This window comes from Erythrolamprus reginae, chromosome 4 (assembly GCF_031021105.1).
Source record: "Erythrolamprus reginae isolate rEryReg1 chromosome 4, rEryReg1.hap1, whole genome shotgun sequence".
NCBI lineage: Eukaryota > Metazoa > Chordata > Lepidosauria > Squamata > Dipsadidae > Erythrolamprus > Erythrolamprus reginae.
In genome coordinates, this window is record NC_091953.1 from 24,130,982 (window position 1) to 24,155,947 (window position 24,966).

A 24,966-nucleotide genomic window follows, 5' to 3' on the forward strand; every position below is an offset into this window, starting at 1 on the left:
GACCTCCCCGCCTCCTGAAGCGATTCCCGTAGCCTTCCCAAAGGCTCGGAGCCGCCAACGCTCCTCCGGTGCCGCTCCGCCTCCTAAACCTGCGTGGTGGAGGCGTCCCCCGGCCCAGCACTTCTGGAGGCCGAAAGGCGCGGCTCTCTTCGGGGTTGGGAAGAGGAGAGGCGGCGACAGAGGCGGGACACTTTTGGTGAGTATATCGCCGCCCCCCTCTGCTCCAGCGCCTCCCCCCTTCCCTGCCTGCATCTTCGCTCCATAAGACGCTGCTGATTTTTCATCCTACTTTGGGAGGAAAAAAACTGCGTCTTATGGAGCGAAAAATATGGTACTTCATGATAATGGGAAAATCACAAGCATTTTTTTCTACATTTTTTATTGAGATCATTTCTAAACATGGCTGTAGAGTTGCTTAAATAAAAACATCTTTATAGATTTACACAATAACTACTGATCTTGTATTTAAAATTCTGTACTGTGCTTCAGTGACGTATTATGATCTTGAATTTTACCACCGCACATCCATCTTTAAAACATGATAATATGATTTGATAACACCAGAACAGCCAATTTAAGTCTACCTCAGAAAACCAACCAAACCAATCAAGCACTTTTCAATACTTCTAGAAATATCTAGCAGAAGACATTGATAGGACTCCTCTTTGGTACTGAATGTCTCCTGTGGAACCGTTTTCCACACTGAAAGTCAGGATCCTATTGATTTAGATGGCACTATGGCACTGCAAGTTATTTCTATATACTGTATCTTTGAATGGAATATCTTATTTTCTGACATTTTAAAATGAAGGAGACTACAGTGGTACCTCTACATTACGAACTTAATTCGTTCCGTGACCAGGTTCTTAAGTAGAAATGTTTGTAAGAAGAAGCAATTTTTCCCATAGGAATCAATGTAAAAGCAAATAATGTGTGCGATTGGGGAAACCACAGGGAGAGTGGAGGCCCTGTTTTCTCCCAGGAGATTCCTAGAGAGGCCCCATGGAGGCTTCTCCCCAACTTTTCTGGCCGTTTCCTCCCAGGAGATTCCTAGAGAGGCCCCACGGAGGCTTCTTCCCACCTTTTCCGGCCCTGTTTCCTCCCAGGAGATTCCTAGAGTCGCCCCAGGGGCTTCTTCTCGCTTTTTCCAGCCCTGTTTCCTCCCAGGAGATTCCTAGAGAGGCCCCACGGAGGCTTCTCCCTGCCTTTTTTGGTTACAGTTTCGGAGGCTCGTGTTTGTAAGTGGAAAATGATTCTTGAGAAGAGGCAAAAAAAATATTGAACACCTGGTTCTTATCTAGAAAAGCGAATGCTGGCTGGGGACTTCTGGGAGTTGAAGTCCAGATATCTTCAAGTGGCCAAGGTTGGGAAACACTGCTCTATATTTCGAGGGTGTATACTACTATATCCTCTATAACCTTCACGGTGTATTATTGTGTATTGGACAAAATAAATAAATAAAAATAAATCTTTAGATTGCCTTATTAGGAAATTCCCAATGCACTGCTTTTCCAAATGCCTGATTTCTGAAAGACAAGCAGGTGTGAAAGAGCCAGGCCACAAACAAGGAGGGGGAAATAAGGAGAGAGAGAACAGTTCTCAGAAGGCACCCAAGAGGCCTCATCAAAAGCATGACACATCAACTTCAGGCACTCCACCATTATCTAGTTTGCAGATGGACCACCCAGGAAACCTGGGTGCAATTAAGGAGGAGAAAAAACCCAATGCAGAGTGGAGGAAGAGAGGAGGGGGAGTCCTTGGGGGTGGGGGAGAGAGGAATGGCGAAAGGGCTGGCAGGGATTGCTTATATTGTCCGCTTACAAGCCTACTGAGAATGAGGGGAGCCAATTAAAAAGAAAAAAAGGAATACAGGCGAAGAGATTGGGAGGGGAACATCATAAAATGGCCAAGAAGGCACGCTCTTCTCTCGGAATAATGCAATTTATAGAATTATTATTATTATTATTATTATTATTATTATTATTATTATTATTATTATTATTTATTAGATTTGTGTGCCGCCCCTCTCCGAAGACTCGGGGCGGCTCACAACAGTAATAAAAACAATATAGCAGTGGAACAAATCTAATATTAAAAAACATATAAAACCTTATCATTTTTTTTTAAAAAAAACAACAACCTCTACTCGAAACAGAATACCCTACGAAAATAGATTAACAATCCTGGGTCTTGAAAGCTTAGAACTATGATGCCTTAAAAATGATCTAAGTATTGCCCACAAGATCATATGCTGCAATGTCCTGCCTGTCAAAGACTACTTCAACCACAACAACACAAGAGCACACAACAGATTCAAGCTTAATATTAACCGCTCCAAACTTGACTGTAAAAAATATGACTTTAGTAATCAGGTTGTCGAAGCGTGGAACTCATTACTTGACTCAGTAGTGTCAACCCCTAACCCCCAACATTTTACCCTTAGACTATCCACGGTTGACCTCTCCAGATTCCTAAGAGGTCAGTAAGGGGCGTACATAAGTGCCTTCCGTCCCCTGTTCTATAGTCTCTCCTATATCTTGTACTTCTTCTCTACTATATCCTCTATAACTTTCATTGTGTATTATTGTGTATTGGACAAAATAAAAAAATAAAAAAATAAAAACAGTAAGTCAACAAGACAGAGGAAAGTCAATCACACCCTGTTTGTATACACAACTGTCGAACACATTTCCAGATGTGCGCACAACCATCCAGGTGATGATGATCAGTGTGTTTGATATTAAAGGAAGAAATCCCCAAAGAGCATGTGGAACAGCTGGAACTGAAAATGCAGGTCCCTGTTTTTAAATAGCTGGAGTAGAGGGAGCAAAGAGAACTGGAATTAGTCTTCGCTCCCTTTCTTTAACAGCTGATAATCAGAAGAGTTTCAGCTTTTTTAAAAAATAAGAAATTGGAGTCATCTCAGAAGAAGATGACGCCTAAAACACGATCTAAGTATTGCACAAAAAATCATATGCTGCAATGTCCTGCCTCTCAGCTTCAACCGCAACAACACAAGAGCCCGCAACAGGTTCAAACTTAATATTAATCGCTCCAAGCTTGACTGTAAAAAATATGACTTTAGCAATCGAGTTGTCGAAGCGTGGAACTCATTACCGGACTCAGTAGTGTCAACCCCTAACCCCCAACATTTCTCCCTTAGACTCTCCACGATTGACCTCTCCAGGTTCCTAAGAGGTCAGTAAGGGGCCTACATAAGTGCAGTAGCCTGCCTTTCGTCCCCTGTCCAATTGTCTTTCCTTATCTCATATATCTTTTCTTCCTTTCATATATCTTCTCCTCTACTTTTATATCTTTTCCTTATATATAATACTTCATGTCTATCCTCTTCAATATGTATTGTGTATTGGACAAAATAAATAAATAAATAAATAAAAAGGATTAGAGACTGGAATCCAATACACAAAGCTGCCCTCTTAGATCCTGACTTCTGTTTCGGAAGTGTGATGGACTATGTTTAGAACAAAATAAATTCTTAAAATGTTAGATCACCTATAATCCACGTGATTGCAAAACTCAACCAGGCAGTGTCCTAATGTTTGTGGGATAAATGCACAGGTTACAAAGTGTGCAAAATATTCGGAAACACAAAGAAGCATTTCAGAGCAAAAAAGGAGAAGTTGATTCATTAAATAGATTATATGTCATTTGGCGGGACCCAGGGGAAGAGCCTTCTCTGTGGCGGCCCCGGCCCTCTGGAACCAACTCCCCCCAGAGATCAGAATTGCCCCCACGCTCCTTGCCTTTCGTAAACTTCTCAAAACCCACCTCTGCCGTCAGGCATGGGGGAATTGAAATATCTTCCCCAGGCCTATATAATTTATGTATGGTGTGTTGTGTGCGTGTTTTTTAAATTATGGGTTTTTAACTTCGTATTATTAGATTTGTATTGTACATTGTTTCTATCACTGCTGTGAGCCGCCCCGAGTCTACGGAGAGGGGCGGCATACAAATTTAATAAATATTATTATTATATTATTATATATACAAACAGGAACTCTATTCCAAGATGTAACGAGAGATCACCAGGTTGAGGAGGGCAAATCTAGGCAAGTACATAAATCTACCCCACCTATGACATGAACTCGACTACTTTGTAAAAGCTTACGTCTTTTAATAAAGCCTATTAGTTTGACACCAGACTCATTTTGGCTATTTTAGGACTGTGGTTCTCTTCCACTAGTGATATACAGTGTTCCCTCACTTTTTGCGGGGGATGCGTTCTGAGACCGCCCGCGAAAGTTGAATTTCCACGAAGTAGAGATGCGGAAGTAAATACACTATTTTTGGCTATGAACAGTATCACAAGCCATCCCTTAACACTTTAAACCCCTAAATTGCAATTTTCCATTCCCTTAGCAACCATTCAGATTATTACTCACCATGTTTATTTATTAAAGTTTATTAAAAAAAATATTTATTAAAGTCAGACGAAAGTTTGGCGATGACATATGACGTCATGGGGTGGGAAAAACCATGGTATAGGGGAAAAAACCCACAAAGTATTTTTTAATTAATATTTTTGAAAAACAGTGGTACAGACTTTCCGCGAAGTTCGAACCCGCGAAAATCGAGGGAACACTGTAAATCTAAGCAATTCGGTGACATTACACACTTGGGTAAAAAACAAACAAACCTAGATCTTGGAATCTTTAATATATTTTAGCAAAAGTTCTGCGATTTGACAGCACTATCGAAAGAAATGGGATTATAGATTTATTTGTCCACCTGCTTCAAACAACAGTCACAATGGGGCAATTACATTACCAGAAATACATGAGCCTTTCCTAAAACTAATCCTTGCAACCCCGCAAGACTGAAATTTTTCTCCGAAGCCTCCTCCTACTTGGTATTGGTATTTGAGAGAGTTTGTTAAAATCATGCTTAATTATTGGGAAAGTTCCTACGCACATCACACAGAACCATATTGTTTGGAGAACACAAGTATGAGTTACGAAACCTTTGTGAACTTGTGACACTTTCCCTGAAAGCTGAAGCACAATTGCCTTATAAAAAGGACTAACTGAAACCCTCTGAAGCTCAAAGAAGGGGTACACAGAGGGGCTGGGCTGGACAATACTCTCTTCAATGTCTTTCACATCAGATTAAAAAAAAAAATCCCTACATAGCATATGCATTAGCTCTAGTTTCCAGAGGATCAAGTGACAATCAAGCACTTAAGTTATCATCCAAAGGAGAACTCTGTTTAATAGTTTAAAAGTGAAATTTGTACATGCGGAAAGATAGCGTAAGCTGGCCCATCGTGGTCTGAAGTATGGAAATAATTCTTGTAAAGGATACTGGTATGCTTAAATAATATTTTGGACAAGCCTATGTTCTGACACCTTCAATGGGACAAAATAAATTTATTTATTTTAATATATTCAGAGGTTATTTTAGAAACATAGAAGATTAATGGCAGAAAAAGACCTCCTGGTCCACCTAGTCTGCCCTTATACTATTTCCTGTATTTTATCTTAGGGTGGATATATGTTTATCCCAGGCATGTTTAAATTCAGTTACTGTGGATTTACCAACCACGTCTGCTGGAAGTTTGTTCCAAGCATCTACTACTCAGATTTTGAATTTATGTTTTGGTAATCTGTTCTATCTGTTGTCTTACCTAATTAATTCTAATTAAACTGCTTCTTCTGCCACTTTTGGTAATTGAGGAAAATTAAAATGCCTGGTAAGCTTAAGAATCATCCTTCTCCAATTGTTCAGCCTGGCCATTCATTCACTTCTACAGTGTGGTAGAAACATAGAAGCTAGACAGCAGAAAAAGACCTCATGGTCCATCTAATCTGCCCTTATACTATTTCCTGTATTTTATTTTAGGATGGATATATGTTTATCCTAGGCATGTTTAAATTCAGTTACTGTGGATTTACCAACCGCGTCTGCTGGAAGTTTGTTCCAGGTATCTACTACTCTTTCAGTAAAACAATATTTTCTCACGCTGCTTCTGATCTTTTCCCCCAACTAACCTCAGATTGTGTCCCCTCGTTCTTGTGTTCACTTTCCTATTAAAAAAACTTTCCTCCTGAACTTTATTTAACCCTTTAACATATTTAAATGTTTTGATCATGTCCCCTCCTTTCCCTTCTGTCCCCCAGACTATACAGATTGAGTTCATTAAGTCTTTCCTGATACGTTTTATGCTTAAGACCTTCCACCATTCTTGTAGCCCGTCTTTGGACCGGTTCAATTTTGTCAATATCTTTTTGTAGGTGAGGTCTCCAGAACTGAACATAGTATTCCAAATGTGGTCTCATTGGTGCTCTATGCAGTGGGGGTTTGATTTCAAAAACTGTCAACTAAAGTCAACTGACTGTCAACTAAAATCAACTAAACGTTTGATTTTTGTTTCAGTAACAGCCACACTTGCCTCTAAAGTGTTTGCTACTAAGTCTGAAAAGCAATTTGTGCTTTCAAATCTCTGAATAAGATTAAAATAGCTTTTCAGATCCTGGAGATTTTGAATGAGTGTTGATACTTTCCTATCCATAAATAAATTACGAGATCAAACACTATTGCGAAGTTCTCAGTTATCCAGGAATAAAGTCTGTAGCTTTCTTCAATAAATCTGGTTCATTTTAAGTGGGGTAGTAGCAGTAAAATGTTCTGAAAGATAGATCTGCTCTTCTTTATCTCCGATTTTTAATATGGTCTTAATATATTTTTGTTCAGAACCACAACATAATAATCCACATCAACATTTTTTTTAAAAAAAGAAGCAAGTTGAAATAAAACTTCAGATTGGCAGCACATCTAACAAAAATATTACAAGCCATCATGCAAAAAAAAAAAACTGACACAAGGAGCTTTGCATTTGGCCTCATGTATCAACAGATAAGGGATGGAGCAGGGAAAAATGGAAGCTTTTTTGGGGAAAAAATGTAAATCAGGGGTCTTCAAACTTGGCAACTTTAAGACTTGTGGACTTCAACTCCCAGAATTCTCCAGCCAGCACAGCTGGCTGGAGAATTCTGGGAGTTGAAGTCCACAAGTCTTAAAGTTGCTAAGTTTGAAGACCTCTGATGTAAATGAATAACATTGCTCTTTTGAAGGTAGCTATCACATTGCAATGCATGGCAAAAAATAAATGTAGAGGCAAAAGGAGGGGAAAAATGGTATCTGGCATGCTTCCAGTTAAGATGGAATTGATCCCACCTCTTTCCATTGCTACCACGCAGCATAGATTTCCTCAGCTCTTTGGATTTAGCTTCCACCTCTTGAACCTGCTCCAGCAAAGTTTTACGGTAAGTATGCTTGGCCCTGCATCGTAGGAGAAAGACACAAAACAAAGAAACTAACACATTAACTTTCATTGACTACATGAGAGTCAGGTTTCCTGTTTAAGGTCAGACAGCAGGAATGGATAGCCTGGCCAATTGGCTGTGTTTTGTCCTCGATCTTTCACCAGCACAACTGAATTCCAGGGCAAAAAAGAGGAATATCTTTTCAAGAATACCTATGAGGTTGAGTTAGCCTTGAGCTTTGGAGCCACACGTGTGCAGAAATTTAAGAAATAGTCATGCAATATTTATTTGTTCACACAAATGAAATACTAATCTGTTCCATTCTTTACGTGGTCTAGTCTAACACACAAAAAGTAATTTCTAAAATCTAATAATTCTTAGAAGCACACTTAAAGAAAGTTGTGTTTCTCATTTGTTTTAAATGTCCTGAAGATTGATGGCAGAAAAAGACCTCATGGTCATCTAGTCTGCCCTTATACTATTTCCTGTATTTTATCTTAGGATGGATATATGTTTATCCCAGGCATGTTTAAATTCAGTTTCTGTGGTTTCACATGAAGATAGCCCTCAAAGTTCAAAGATGGAACTTGAACCCGAGTCTTCGGAAAGGGGTGGTATACAAATCTAATAAATTATTATTATTATTATTATTATTATTATTATTATTATTATTATTATTGAAAGATGCCACCTCTATTACAATGTATTTGACAGATAGAGTCTGCTGGGAGATGGAAATCTTGAGCTATGTATTGCTTTAAAAATGACACCCAGCACTTTAAATTATACCCAGAATTCAACTGGCAATTAGTGCAGCTCTTATAGTTTTGATTTCTTTCTCCGGGGAAACTGAGAAGTACTCTTAAATTCCATGAGCCATTATGTTATGCATTAATAGTGCTTTCTGGATGATCTTCAAGGGTGGATCCATATAGAGTGCCATAGGGCAAAGGAGGCATCGCCCAAGGCAGTGACGGTGAACCTATGGCACGGGTGCCACAGGTGGCACGCGGAGCCATATCTGCTGGCACACGAGTCGTTGCCCTAGCTCAGCTCCAACGTGCATGTGTGTGCCAGCCAGCTGATTTTTGACTTGCACAGAGGCTCTGGGAGGGCATTTTTGGCTTCCAAAGAGCCTCCAGGGGGATGGGGGAGAGTGTCTTTATACTCCCCAGCTCCAGGGAAGGCTTTGGAGCCTGGGGAGGGTGAAACACGAGCCTACTAGGCCCACTAGAAGTTGGGAAAGTGGCCATTTCCGGCCTACAGAGGGCTTCCGGGGGGTGTAGGGGAAGCTGTTTTCATCCTCCCCAGGCATTGAATTATGGGTGTGGGCACTCGCTCCCATACGCTCTTTTGGCATCTGAGGGAAAAAAAGGTTTGCCATCCCTGGCCCAAGGCGTGAGCCAAAATTGATACCATTGAAGTACTGTATAGGAGTTGTACAAAAACCTTCTAACCACCTGCTCCTTGACTAAAAGCTATGAATCCAGGATGAGCTACAAGTTGTGAAAAAGTTTAATTTGAAAGAACACAACACTATCCAGAATCAAAGAAGAGCTATCACTGGTCTCAGCTTTCAAATCACAACCACTCCATCTTGCTGAGATAGTCTGTTCCTCCATGGAGAAAACCATTCAGTCCCTGGAATGGCATCTCAACAGCATCATTTGGCTTAGGGCCAGAATATACACCAAAATATTATCCACATACAATTGATATTGCAATGCAATTCTGGCAGATAATTCCTTCCATTGGTTTGTGTAACTGCTAAGTAGAAGTGAGAAGATGAGATCCGGGGTGGCGCAGCAGGTAGAGTGCTGTACTGCAAGCCACTGAAGCTGACTGTAGATCTGTAGGTCAGCGGTTCAAATCTCATCACCGATTCAAGGTTGACTCAGCCTTCTATCCTTCCGAGGTGGGTAAAATGAGGACCCAGATTGTGGGGGCAATAGGTTGGCTCTGTTAAAAAGTGCTATTGCTAACAGGTTGTGAGCCGCCCTGAGTCTACGGAGTAGGGCGGCATAAAAACCGAATAAATAAATAAATAAATAAATAAATAAATAAATAAATAATGTAGGGCTGTGTCTAAAGCAGTGGTTCTCAACCTGGGGGTTCTCCCTTTGGGAGTTAAATGACCATTTCATGGGGGTTGCCTGAGACCCAAGGAAAAGACAAATTTCCCCTGGCATTAGGAACTAAAGCTTCTATTCTGGCATCTTGGAACATATTTTTATGTTCTGTCTGGGTCACTCCAGAAGCCAATACCAACCCAAAAAGAGAAGCCAGACACACTGGTAAAAGGCAAAGGCAGTTTTATAAAATTCAAGAAAAACACAGGTAACAGAAAATGTCCTTAGAAACAGGAAAATGCTGTATCTTCAGATATATTCACGAAGGCCAAAAGTCGATGCAGCAATACAGAATTCTTGCTGCCAAGCCAAGGCTGTAGATAGCAGACCTACACCTCCCACGGATCTTCCAAAGCTGCTGGGCCACAAGCCAGAAACAGAGACGCCGAGAAACAAGACAGGATAACGCCACTCCAAATTGATAACACTCCACATGGCTTCAAGGGCTTGCCTGCCTTTTAAACCCTGCTGATGAGGACCACACCCAAACCCAGCTGTTTCTAATTCAATGGTGATAATATCTCTTTAACTGCTCCTTTCGTTGCTCTGAACGTCGCTGTCTCATGTCAATGACAGCTTGTCCGTCATCACCTAATGACTCCAAGCTACTGGCTGGGGAGACCCCCCCCCCCGGGGCTCTCATGCTGTTCTCCTTCATCCCATTCCTGATTTTCCTCTCCCCAGTCCGACTGTTCAGCCCCCTCCTCTGCGCTGTCATCCTCCTCCGGGCATGGAGCCAGCAGAGACACAGCTGGTCCCTGAGCAGCCTCAGGCTGAATCACAACACTTTTATAATCCGACCAATCAGGCGTTTACAGTGAAGATGTCTCTCTGACCTTCCTGCCAATCAGCTCAAAGCTCTGTTGGGAGAATTGGCGCTAGACTTATGGTTGGGGGTCACCACAGCACGAGGAACTGTATTAAGGGGTCGCGGCCTTAGAAAGGTTGAGAACCACTGGTCTAGAGGAAGGACGACAACCACAGCAAACAATGCCTTCATCCAGAGGTGATCAAAAGAGAAAAAATGATTGAATTTATAGATTAAGTGGGATAGGAGGGCTGAACTTCACACCAGTTCCTCTGCTTGTCATCCAAAAGAGTGATTAGGGATTCCAATCTTGGATTCAGACAGAAATGCATTGAAATCTTATTGATGATGTGCACAGGATTGATATAAGTAGGAAAAGTAAATAGGATTGATATAAGTAGGAAAAATAGAGGAACATCTATTACTTTTTTCTCCTCTCTCTCCAATTGATTTACAGATGAAAGGCCCTGGGTTTTAGCAGCCGTATTATTCAATTTGAAATAAGACCATAGTATGATATTAGCTATGTGCTCTGCTTCTCAGCTCTTTAGATAATGTATCGTTTTCTGTTACATAAGAATTTGGAAACTGAATGAATATCATATTATCCGGACAATTAAACATTTCTAGAAATCTCAACTGCATACTTTTGAGAATCAAATTTAATAATATTTGCTCCAGTTAGAGTGACAGTGTACCACCCGATCCATCAGTGAGAGATTAGTTCAAATTAGTGGTTGACTAAATTAAGCATATAATGGGTACATATCATACTCACACACATCCATAGACATAGGCATCCACAGACACATACTATATACTCAGTTGTTGTGGTTGGCTCTGGCCCAGCTCCTGCCCCAAGAAATGTGGAGGTGGATGTGGGGGAAACATCCACATGCCACAGGTCTGTTTTGCTCCCGATAGAATCTCCCGACGAAGGCTCCTCTAACAAAGGAAGCGTGAGTAGCAGGAAAGGGAGCAGTTTGGCAGACAGCCCAGGAGGAGGTCAATCATCCTTATCATCCCTGGATTCTGAACAAGAATTAATGACAGATCCACGCATGCGTAGAGTGATGCATAGGAAAGAACAACTGAAGGATTATTACAGGAGATAAGTGAGGCCACCTGTGGTTGGGTGGGGCTGCTGTAATTAGTGCTACAGATAAAAGAGCAGCATGCTGGTTTAGCCTCGTGGCAGTTTATCTGATTCATAGTTTCGTCAAGATCGTGGTTTTTGCTGTTTCCCTGTTCAAGACTGTGTGTGGACTTTCTGGACTTTAGAATTGGACTCAATTTCCCAGTTATTGGGTGAGAAATTGGATTGCATTTAACCTGTGCCTTGTGTGTACCAGAAAATCCCTTTGACATTTAAAGAGGGAGCTGTTTCTGTTTTTCTGTTGATAAAGACTTTTGGTTTTCCTTCTATCGTGTGGTGTGTGTCTTTCTGGACTAATTACCCTGTAATTACGGGCGGTTGGGACACACCAGCAGAACACTCAGTATATCTACAATGAAAAATTTAGAAATACCCTAGAGGATAGCAAGACAATCTCTGTACCTCCTTATTTTCATTTACTTGTTCTCAGTTTTTTGGAGTTCAGATATAGTAGTACAAGAGAGAGGGAGATGGAGTGAGAAAGACAGAGAAATCTTGATACTCTACCTCATGTTCCCACATTTAATTGAATGATTTCTTTTTATTCTGAGTGCAACAGGAAAACAATAATAGCATTTTGCAGTGGCTGCAAAACCTATTTTAGATTTTGATACTATTGTATATGTATTTGATGGAATAGGTCATGAGTGTCAAACTTGCGCTGTCACACTGCAATCACGTGATGTATCATAACGTTTTCCCCCTTCGTGGAGCTGGGGTGGGTGTGTGGTCAGCACATGACACATCTGGCCCACCGGACCACCAGTTTGACACCCCCAGAATAGGTCGTCAAAATATTTTACAGCATAAAAGCAATGCAATACAGTCTCACCCATACAATACATATTTTTTTTACACGGTCAGTGAAATGTGACTGAAACTTTGCCAGTGAAATATGATTATTCTTTTTCTTTATGTTTTCAAAAGCTTAATATCATCTTAATAAAGATGGGAGGGAAAAGATGGGGCTTATGTGTTTCTTCTGAGGATAATTTGTCCAGAATATTATTCTAACTCTTTTTTTAGGAAAAAAAAACCCTGGCAGATATACAGTGATACCTCGTCTTACAAACGCCTCATCATACAAACTTTTCGAGATACAAACCCGGGGTTTAAGATTTTTTTGCCTCTTCTTACAAACTATTTTCACATTACAAACCCACTGCCGCCGCTGGGATGCTTCGCCTCCAGACTTCCGTTGCCAGAGAAGCACCCGTTTTTGCACTGCTGGGATTCCCCTGAGGCTCCCCTCCATGGGAAACCCCACCTCCGGACTTCCGTTGCCAGAGAAGCGCTTGTTTTTGCGATGCTGGGATTCCCCTGCTGGGATTCCCCTGCAACATCGCAAAAACACAGAAGTCCGGAGGTGGGGTTTCCTATGGAGGTGAACCTCAGGGGAATCCCAGCAGCGCAAAAATGGGTGCTTCGGCTGGCAAAAGTGGTGAATTTGGGGCTTGCACGTATTAATCACTTTTCCATTGATTCCTATGGGAAACATTGTTTCGTCTTACAAACTTTTCACTTTAAGAACCTCGTCCCAGAACCAATTAAGTTTGTAAGATGAGGTATCACTGTACTTGATATAACTGACATGACAGAGAGATCTGTACCAATAAAAATTAATATACAAATAAATATCTTCCAGTTTGTTTGTTTGTTTGTTTGTTTGTCTGGGCTTTTTTTAAACTATGTTTTAAAAATCTGGTCAGAATGAGCTTTTGCAATCAGTTTCTTCCTTTGTCCAAAAGGTGCTTTTTCAAGAGACAACTCAATTTTCTTCTTTTTCTTTGAAGTTTCTCATCCCTCTGTAAAAAATGCGAATGACCAGCTGTCTGCAAAAGCTATAAATCCTTCCACTCCCCACCATCCAATGAGAGCTGAAGAAGCTTTTTGGATGAGAAGCAAAACATCTTTAAAGAAAAGCAAGAAAGTCCCGTTGACTCTTGAAAAAAGCACCTTTGGGACAACTATGACCTGGGATGACTGAGAATCTCCAAAGATATTTAGCTTCTTCCTTTCTTCAGCACTTCCTGCAATGGAGAGAAAAATATACATGATGGCAGGGCCATTCAATAAGTGTAAAAAAGGCCTCCAATTTGCAAGCCCTATTATAGGTACTGGATCATTTAAAAGTTAAAAGGGGATGAAATAAACTTCTTAGCCACCTCTTACTCTTTAGATAGTGAAGAACATCAATCTTCTGATGCAGATTTTATTTCCTATAAAAGAACAATGTTAGTTGGACTGTCCCCTGTTGAAGGTTACATGATACGAATCTATTCGTTTCCATCAGAATACATTGTAGAATTATTTTTAATCCATAGTAACTATTGAAAAGAGCTAAATCTTTAAGATCTGGAATAAGAATATCTGAAGAAGTTGTCTTCTTCCCAATAATATACTGCTCAAAAAAATAAAGGGAACACTCAAATAACACATCCTAGATCTGAATGAATGAAATATTCTCATTGAATACTTTGTTCTGTACAAAGTTGAATGTGCACAACAGCATGTGAAATTGATTGTCAATCAGTGTTGCTTCCTAAGTGGACAGTTTGAATTCACAGAAGTTTGATCGACTTGGAGTTTTATTGTGTTGTTTAAGTGTTCCCTTTATTTTTTTTGAGCAGTGTATTTTGTTCCCTTTTCAGAAACCCATTTTCTTTGTATAAAATGAAAAAAATAGTAGAGGGCTTTAAAATTAGCTGCATACTCAATCAATACATTTAAAATATTTATGGAAACATTTTGGAAAAGTGCACCAGTGTGCCTTTCATCCCCTGTCCAATTGTCTCTCCTCTATTTCATATATCTTTTCTTCCTTTCATATATCTTCTCCTCTATTTTTATATCTTTTCTTCTATCCTTTTCTTTATATATATTCTCTTCAATATGTATTGTGTTTTGGACAAATAAATAAATAAAAAATAAATAAATAACCCAATCCATTAAGAAATTCATTCATTCTTCATGTCATAGTGAGATAACAAAGTGAAGAGTCTTTTTGATTATACTGTTTGTATTTGAGCATCACAAATGCAGGCTACAGATTTAAAGTCTTATGCGCCACCACTCCATGTCACTGCAAACTTAATTTTAAATTTTGCATTAAATATTCCTTATTCAATACCATCCTATGTGAAATTTGACTTCTGTGTTCATTTGAAAAACATTAGAAACATAGAAACATAGAAGACTGACGGCAGAAAAAGATCTCATAGTCCATCTAGTCTGCCCTTATACTATTTCCTGTATTTTATCTTACAATGGATATATGTTTATCCCAGGCATGTTTAAATTCAGTTACTGTGGATTTACCAACCACGTCTGCTGGAAGTTTGTTCCAAGGATCTACTACTCTTTCAGTGAAATAATATTTTCTCACGTTGCTTTTGATCTTTCCCCCAACTAACTTCAGATTGTGTCCCCTTGTTCTTGTGTTAGAAACATAGAAACATAGAAGACTGACGGCAGAAAAAGATCTCATGGTCCATCTAGTCTGCCCTTATATTATTTCCTGTATTTTATCTTACAATGGATATATGTTTATCCCAGGCATGTTTAAATTCAGTTACTGTGGATTTACCAACCACGTCTGCTGGAAGTTTGTTCCAAGGATCTACTACTCTTTCAGTGAAATAATATTTTCTCACGTTGCTTTTGATTTTTCCCCCAACTAACTTCAGATTGTGTCCCCTTGTTCTCGTGTTCACTTTGCTATTAAAAACACTTCCCTCCTGAACCTTATTTAACCCTTTGACATATTTAAATGTTTCGATCATGTCCCCCCTTTTCCTTCTGTCCTCCAGACTATACAGATTGAGTTCATTAAGTCTTTCCTGATACGTTTTATGCTTAAGACCTTCCACCATTCTTGTAGCCCGTCTTTGGACCCGTTCAATTTTGTCAATATCTTTTTGTAGGTGAGGTCTCCAGAACTGAACACAGTACTCCAAATGTGGTCTCACTAGCGCTCTATATAAGGGGATCACAATCTCCCTCTTCCTGCTTGTTATACCTCTAGCTATGCAGCCAAGCATCCTACTTGCTTTTCCTACTGCCCGACCACACTGCTCACCCATTTTGAGACTGTCAGAAATCACTACCCCTAAATCCTTCTCTTCTGAAGTTTTTTGCTAACACAGAACTGCCATTGTTCTGTGTACTTTCATAGATGAGGAAATGGAAGGATGTCTGGGAAATTAAATGGCTGCATATTTGCAGAGTATGTAAAAAGAACGAGTAACAGTTTGTACCCATCTAAGTGATTTAGACCAGTGTTTCCAACCTGGGCAACTTGAAGATATTTGGACTTCAACTCCCAGAATTCCCCAGCCAGCAAATGCTGGCTGGGGAATTCTGGGAATTGAAGTCCAGATATCTTCAAGTTGCCCAGGTTGGGAAACACTGATTTAGACGGAGATTAAAGGTTAGCAGCTGTAGGACTAACCTGAAATATCATTATGTTTAAGCAAATAACATTTTTCAAAAGAATGTAAATAATAACGTACGCTCTCCATGCCACATCTTTAACAAGGCACGCTGTGGGCACCAGCAATAAACCGATCCAGAAATGTCCACATCTCAATACCATTCCTGCCTGTAAATTGTAACAATAAACACAGCATTAATTACACATGACACTTGTTTTTGGGGTTGACTGAAATGAAAGAGGAAGTAAGATGAGATCATTGCCAAGAACGCTAAAATGTAAATCCTGAAATCTGAAGATCAAATCAGTAGTGGGTTCTAATACGCTTTACTACCGGTTGGCATGCACATGACTCGCGCATGTGTGACGCATCTTGGGCAGGTGGGCGGAGCCTCCTGCTGCCAGCAATACTGATTCTTAGAACTGGGTCAAACTGGGAGCAACCTACCACTGAATCAGATGTCAAATGTTCCATTTAGATATTATGCAAGAGTAAAAGAAAACCATATCTATATGTTTCAAAATGGGAAATTGTTGAACAATGGAAATTATTATTATTATTATTATTATTATTAATTAGATTTGTATGCCGCCCCTCTCCGTAGACTCAGGGCAGCTCACAGCAGTGATAAAACAATTACAATAACAAATCTAATATTAAGGTTTAAAATAGCAATTTTACATTAAAAAACCTAAAAAAAATCCCTCTTATATATAAAAAAACATACACACCAACATTCCATACATAAAACTACATAGGCAATGGGAGATATCTCAGTTCCCCTATGCCTAACGGCAGAGGTGGGTTTTAAGAAGTTTGCGAAAGGCAAGGAGGGCAGTCCTAAGCTCCGGGGGAGCTGGTTCCAGAGGGTCGGGGCTGCCACAGAGAAGGCTCTTCCCCTGGGTCCCGCCAGTCGACATTGTTTAGTCGACGGGACCCGGAGAAGGCCAACTCTGTGGGACCTAACTGGTCGTTGGGATTCGTGCGGCAGAAGGCGGTCTCACAGATATTCTGGTCCGGTGCCATGAATATATTATGAAGATAATATATCCCTTGGGATTATTCCAGGACAAAATAGCTTTGTATATTAAAAACTTGCACTTTAGGAGAAAAATAAGAGCTGTGCATGATTATAGTAAATATTTACATCAGCTGAAGTTATTTCTCCAACAGACTGACCATTTTTCTGGTTTCACAAGTATACAGTGATCGATGACATCCGATGACATCATACGTCATCACCAAGAGTCACTTCTCTGTCTCTTTCTCTTTCTTTCCTGTCATTCTCTGCTTCAATCATTTTCTCATTTCTCTTTTTTTCTCCCCTTTTTTCTATCATTTCTCTCTCTCTTCCTTCCACTCTTCTCTCTCTCTCTTTCTTCCTCTCTCTCACTCTCTTCCTTCCTTTCTCATCTTTCTTTCTCTCTCTCTTTCTCTATCTTGCTTCTTCCTCTCACACTCTCTTCCTCCCTCTCTCATCTCTTTCTTTCCTTCTCTCTCTTTCTCTATCTCTCCCCCTCTCCCCCTCTTGCTCTCGAGCGGCGAGCGAGCGGCCGGGCGGGTCAACGGGCGAGCGAGTGGCCGGGCGGGCGGGTGAACGGCGGGCGGGCGGGTGTTGGGGGGGTGGGGGCAGCCGACATTCAAAGCAATCTTTGTCGGCTTCCGCACTTTCATTGCTCCCCGGCTCCATCATCTGCGCATGCGCGGTCATGGAAAAAAGGGCGCGCATGCACATATGGTGTTTTTACTTCCGCACCACTATACCGCGGAAAATCGATTAGTGCGGGAGGTCTTGGAACGTAATCCCCGCACTAATCGAGGGATCACTGTATTGTGATGTTAACTCTGTTAACTAAATAGGCAGTTATAGAGCCTAGAGTTGATATGGAAGAACATATGTTGGATAAATCAGTATGGATTTTAAATAGATCTCTGGATTGCTGAGAGACTGATGTGTCTTATACCAGCTTTCTCCAGGCTAATGTTTTCCAGATGTGTCGACTATTTTTGGTGTAAAAATAAAGTACAGTAGTTTGATACATCTAGTGAATACTAGCTTAGTAAAGACTCATATTACAAGATGATACGGTAGATTTATTTATTTATTTTATTATTTTATTATTTATTTAATTTATTTAATTTATTTATTTATTTTGCCCAATACACAATAATACACAATGAATGTTATAGAGGATATAGTAGAGAAGAAATACGAGATATAGGAGAGAGAATAGGACAGGGGATGAAAGGCACTCTAGTGCACTTGTACTCGCCCCTTACTGAGAGGTCAACCGTCGATAGTCCAAGGGTAAAATGTTGGGGGTTAGAGGATGATGCTACGGAGTTTGGTAATGAGTTCCATACTTCAACAACTCAATTACTAAACTCATGTTTTTTACAGTCAAGTTTGGAGCGGTTAATATTAAGCTTGAATCTGTTGTGTGCTCTTGTGTTGTTGTGGTTGAAGCCGAAGTAGTCTTTGACAGGCAAGACATTGCAGCATATGATCTTGTGGGCAATACTTAGATCATGTTTAAGGCGTTGTAGTTCTAAGCTTTCAAGACCCAGGATTGTAAGTCTACTTTCTGGGAATTGAAGTCCACAAATCTTAAATTTAGTCAACGTTGGGTAATACTGGCCTAATACTGGAAAATACCTGACTGATGTTTATTGGATGTTTTGCAGGGAGATGATCATTGTACAATTCATGTATGTTTCAGGTATGTTTCCAGATCTGAAGGTGGACGATGAGGAAGAGGAAGAATAACTGGGTCCAATGCCATGCCTGATGTGCGGATGTACAGAAGGCAGAGGAGAAGACAGGAATGTGTTGGTTATAAAGCCCTTCATGGCATCGGACCAGAATATCTCCGGGACCGTCTTCTGCCGCACGAATCCCAGCGACCAGTTAGGTCCCACAGAGTTGGCCTTCTCCGGGTCCCATTGACTAAACAATGTCGTTTGGCATGACCCAGGGGAAGAGCCTTCTCTGTGGCGGCCCCAATCCTCTGGAACCAACTCCCCCCAGATATCAGAGTTGCCCCCACCCTCCTTGCCTTTTGTAAGCTCCTTAAAACCCACCTCTGTCATCAGGCATGGGGGGACTGAGATATTCTCTTCCCCCTAGGCTTATAAAATTTATGCATGGTATGTCTGTATGTATGATTGGTTTCTTAAATTGGGGTTTTTTTTACATTACTTTTAATATTAGATTCGTTCATATTGTCTTTTTACTGTTGTTAGCCGCCCCGAGTCTACGGAGAGGGATGGCATACATATCTAATTAATAAATAAATAAAATAAATAAATATGTGGGCTGATCCTTGGGATTGAAGAGCCACCGCTGCTAGCAAAGTCCCACCCTAGCTCTGGGGATAAAAGGCAGGGGGTGGAGATGAATAGATGTGGCGGACAATTATTCAACTCCCTGTCGGGTAGCCTTGTTAGTCTGCGTTGAGACAGAAACTTTTTGCTGGGGTTGCTGGTGCTCCTAATAAAGGAATCATTGATTTAAATACAGTGGGTTTGTCTGACAGAGGGGAGTTGGGTCAGAACAGATGGGAAGAGTGGTGCCTCTGGTTTTCATTAGTCAAAAGCAGCAATGTTAAATTAAGAGTCCAACCCAATGCTTCTTGACCTTAACAATTTTACAATATATGTGCCCTCTGAGTCTTTGGAGAGGGGTGGCATACAAATCTAATAAATTGTTTATTATTATTATTATTATTATTATTATTATTATTATTATTATTATTATTATTATTATTAAACTCTGCTGGCTGGGGAATTCTGGGAATTGAAGTCCACAAATCTTAAATTTAGTCAACGTTGGGTAATACTGGCCTAATACTGGAAAATACCCAACTGCATCTGCTGGTGACATAGAAGATGAGATCTAAAGAGTTCTGAAGATAGCTTGGATTGAACTGGGAACATTTTATCAGTTAAGGGGAGGTTCATTACTGAATTGCAGCTACTCCTTGAAAACACGAATCAAGGCTTTTACCAATTCACCAGAATGCCACCAGCTGTCACCCGTGTGATCCAATTATTGCTTATTTGCAGCAAGTGAACCATATCCCATTTTCTAGTCAGAAAATAGAGGGTATTGTCATCTACTTCTCTTTACAAGACAGAAACACAGGGATCAAGTGCCAGTCAGTTTCTGAGATGCCAATTTCTCCACAGTATTTCTTCTTTACAGAAGAATATGAATGCAAATGGTTGACTTAGAATTATACATTAATGCACATATTTTTTGAATGGGATGCTACACATTAGCATGATGGAATCTACTTGCCTCCATAAATCATTAAACTCTTTTCTGCTGATAGGATTTTGGTGGCAGTTTAAAAATGAACAGAGTTAGGAGAAACATTGTAGGCCATCTAGTCCACCACCACCCCAAGCCACCATTTCTGACAAATGGCAGTCCAATCTCTTCTTTTTTGGGTGTGTGTGTGTTATAATTTTTTAAAAATTTTCTCCACCTTAAGATAAAACATGTAAATTATAAATTATTGTTGTGAGCCGCCCCGAGTCTACGGAGAGGGGCGGCATACAAATCTAATAAATGAATGAATGAATGAATGAATGAATGAATGAATAAATAACAAATCACAATACCAATATCCAACCATATACATATGCCAAATTTCCATATCATTAATATGCTTTAAGGAGTTTCTTTACTTTCTACCTTCCGCCTCACCTCCCATAACTCCATCTCTCCAACATTAAAAGTAGTACTAAAGTTTAAAATCAAGAACAAAGAAAAAGAGAGAGAGAAAAAGAAAACAACAAAACCAAAACCTCAATATCTAACATTCTATAAATCCCATATTCATCATTATTTACGGAGAAAAGGCGAGAGAAAAGAAAAGAATAGAATAAAAAAAATCCCCCTCACTCCAACATTTAGCTAATTCCCTAATAATAATAGTTAGATAATATAAAACATAAAACTATCTTAAATTTGTGTTCCATTAGCAACTAGTGCTGCCACCATTTCTTTCTTTCTTTTCCATCTGGGTGTCTACCCACTATTTTTTCAATCTATTATTTCACTTTTTTAAAAAAAATATTCATATACTTTAGTTATCTTTAACTTCCATCCACTCGTAAAATTTTTCCCCAGATTCTATAATATTTTGAATGTTCTTTATATTTAAGTCTTAGAGTAAATCTGTTCATTTCAGCACAATCCATAATCTTCCTTATTATTTCTCTTTCTGTTGGTATCCGGTTCAATTTCCAGTTTTGTGTGTAAACAATTCTAGTGGCCGTTACTATATGAACAATTAAGTATATTTTTCTCTATTAAAATTTTCTGGTAAATTTCCCAACAAGAATGTCTCTGGTTTTAACTCAATAGTCCTTTTCAATATCTTTTCAATCCAATGCTGAATTTCTTTCCAAAATCTTTGTGCTTCCATACAAGTCCACCACATGTGATAAAATGAACCAAGTACACAACCACATTTCCAACATTTCATCGAACTATTTTTAAACATTTTTGCTAATCTCTCTGGTGACGTATGCCATCTATAAAACATCTTGTACATATTTTCCGTAAATGCTGTGGACATTGTCATTTTTTAATTTCTCTCCCGTAATTGTTGCCGCGTATTTATATCTATTGTATGACCTATATTCCTCATCTGCTTAATCATTGTATCTTTAACTTTTTCAGACTCTAATTCAATTGTTAACAAATAATTGTAGAATTTTAGAAACATAGAAGACTGACGGCAGAAAAAGACCTCCTGGTACATCTAGTCTGCCCTTATACTATTTCCTGTATTTTATCTTACAATGGATATATGTTTATCCCAGGCATGTTTAAATTCAGTTACTGTGGATTTACCAACCACGTCTGCTGGAAGTTTGTTCCAAGGATCTACTACTCTTTCAGTGAAATAATATTTTCTCATGTTGCTTTTGATCTTTCCCCCAACTAACTTCAAATTGTGTCCCCTTGTTCTTGTGTTCACTTTCCTATTAAAACACTTCCCTCCTGAGCCTTATTTAACCCTTATTTAACATATTTAAATGTTTCGATCATGTCCCCCCTTTCCCTTCTGTCCTCCAGACTATACAGATTGAGTTCATTAAGTCTTTCCTGATACGTTTTATGCTTAAGACCTTCCAACCTTTTTGTAGCCCGTCTTTGGACCCGTTCAATTTTGTCAATATCTTTTTGTAGGTGAGGTCTCCTAATCAAATTTTCATCTGGACCAAAAATAATTTCATCCAATTTTGTTTTTGGAAAATCTCTTCTTGAAAACCTCTAGTGATGAAGCCCTCACAACTTCGGAAGGCAAGCTGTTCCATTGATTGATTGTTTTCACTTGTCAGAAAATTTCTCCTTATTTCTCTCTTTGATCAGTTTCTATCCATTATTCCTCATCTGGCATTCAGGTGATTTGGAAAATAGCTTGACCCCTTCCTCTCTGTGGCAGCCCCTCAAACATTGGAACACTGCTATCATGTCTGGTCTTACTCTTCACCAGGCAGTTCCTGTAACTGGTCTTCATATGTTTTAGTCTCCAGTCCCCTAATCACCCTGGTTGCTCTTCTCTGAATTTTTTCGAGTCTCAACATCTTTTTTTTATATTGTGGTGACCAAAACTGGATGCAGTATTTCTAGATGTGATCTTACTAAGACTTTATAAAATGGTATTAGTACCTCACTTGATCTTCAATGTACTCCTCTGTTAATTCAACTTAGGATTCTGTTGGCTTTTTTGGCTACCACTGCACATTGCCGGTTCATATTTAACTGGTTATCCACTAAGACTTCAAGATCATTCTCACAGTTACTGCTATTAAGCCTGGTTTCACCCAGTCTATACATATATTTTTGGGTTTTCTTGCCTAAGTGCAGGATTTTACCTTTCTCTACAATGAATTTCATTTTGTTAGATAGGGTCCAGCCCTACATGGCATTGGACCAGATTAATTGCGGGACCGCTTACTGCCACATGAATCCCAGCAACCGGTTAGGTCCCACAGAGTCAGCCTTCTCCAGGTCCTGTCAACTAGGCAATGTCATTTGGCGGGACCTAGGGGAAGAGCCTTCTCTGTGGAGGCCCCGGCCCTCTGGAATCAGCTCCCACTGGTAGATACTGCCCCCACCCTTCTCGCCTTTTGTAAGTGTCTTAAGATTCATTTATATCATCGGGCTTAGGCTGATTAGATCTTAGCCTCTGGCCAATGTGTGTTCGTATGATTGTTGTACGAACGGGTGTGATTGATTTTTTAATTTAATCAGGGATTTTACATTGCTTTGTATTTAAATTTAATTGGATTGATATTATTGTATTTTACTGTTTTTTCTGTAAGATAAATGTATCTTTTTCTTCTATGTGCGCGGAGAGCATATGCACCAAGACAAATTCCTTGTGTGTCCAATCACACTTGTTGTAAGCCACCACAAGTCTTCGGAGAGGGGCAGCATAGAAATCAAATCAAATCAAATCAACCAATTCATAAATGAATGAATGAATGAATGAATGAATGAATGAAAAAAGTAATATATTGAAGCTGAAATCTCTGGCATAGAAAGCAAGTGCTCCATCACTGAGTCACATCACCCTTTCCACATATTCTGTACCTTTTTGATCCTTGTCCAATTTTTCTCTAATTACTATCACAACCTTTAAAAATCTTTTTTGTGCCATAAAAATAGCATGCTTTTGTGCGTGCTTATATGTCATGTTTTTAAAAATGGGCTCCCCAATCTATCTTATGCTTTTCTGCTTCCACTTATAAAATTGAACACATATATTTTATAATGGGAAATGTCACAGCAAAAGACTTGAAAGAGTGTCACATTCTTTGAAAAGACACCTTACCGCAAACATTTGTAGGAGCCCTTTAAAAAAAAACATTAAAAAAACATACCACAATTGAACATAAAAATACATAAGAAACTATCAGATCTTAAGCAAAGATGAATTTATAAGATTATTGAAGGCAAATGGCTTCATAGGACCATATGTCTATAACCCAGCTAGGAAGAAAATGAGAACTGACATACAAGCAGTATCTACACGAATCTGAAATTTTGAAATGTTCAATATTTAATTTCTGAGAAAAATGTATCTTATTAATACATACAATACGTATTATGTTCTGGACATAGTCAGAGTTACTGTGTAGGAAATATTATAGTACCAGATTCCAGGAACTAGTTGTTCCCAAGAGCCTACAATATCAACACAAAAGAGGGCGAAAGATAATACAGTGGTACCTTTATTTACGATCTTAATTCATTCCATGACTGGGTTCTTAAGTAGAAAAGTTTGTAAGAAGAATAAATTTTTCCCATAGGAATCAAATAATGTAAAAGCAAATAATGTGTGCAATTGGGGAAACCACAGGGAGGGTGGAGGCCCTGTTTCCTCCCTGGAGATTCCTAGAGAGGCCCCACGGAGGCTTCTCTCCACCTTTTCCGGTCCTGTTTCCTCCCTGGAGATTCCTAGAGAGGCCCCACAGAGGCTTCTCCCTGCCTTTTCCGGTTATAGTTTCGGAGGCTCAGGTTTGTAAGTGGAAAATGGTTCTTGAGAAGAGGCAAAAAAATCTTGAACACCCTGTTCTTATCTAGAAAAGTTCGTAAGTAGAGGCATTCTTAGGTAGAGGTGCCACTGTATAATCAACGAAAGTCATGTTTTGTCTGGCACAATGTCCTAAATATATATGCTAGTTACTCACTTTTTATGATAGCTGAAAATATTCTTTACAAGCTCTAAAGAATGGAAATAATGTATAATAGAACTCAATTCAGCTATATTTGCTCTACTAAAATACTATACATTAAGATTCTCTTTTATGCTATTCTCCTAACGCATCATTATCTTAAATTCCAAGTACATTTTAAAAAAAATGTCCAGATAGGTTTTTCTTGTGCAGCACAGAAATCAGTTACCATGCCCCTGGACATCTTGATTATTTTGAATAAACCATCCTTCAAATTTCTGCATGTACATCCAATCTCATCCAAAAATATTACATTCCATTGTATATTAGACTTAGAAGCAATCTAATTCAGTTGCCAAGGTTTGTCCCTACAGCAATCAGAATTCTATCCTTCTAAAGTGGCTATATTGTAGGATGTAAGAAACAATTGTGACTCTCACAAATCAATAATTGTAGG

The 24,966-nt window shown here is 39.4% G+C and overlaps 1 protein-coding gene across 7 annotated transcripts in view; it reads right to left on the reverse strand.

The window, feature by feature from the left end:
• The window catches only part of ATP8A2 (ATPase phospholipid transporting 8A2), a 460,631-nt gene that overhangs the window by 16,230 nt on the left and 419,435 nt on the right, over positions 1–24,966 (reverse strand). For 6 of the 7 annotated variants that reach the window (XM_070749817.1, XM_070749821.1, XM_070749819.1 and 3 more), the window contains 2 exons: positions 15,888–15,976; positions 7,195–7,299 (listed from right to left, as the gene is read on the reverse strand). In XM_070749817.1, coding sequence (XP_070605918.1) covers positions 7,195–7,299; positions 15,888–15,976 — 194 coding nt within the window. The remainder of the gene's footprint in view (positions 1–7,194; positions 7,300–15,887; positions 15,977–24,966) is intronic. The other variant, XM_070749818.1, reaches the window with a different exon arrangement.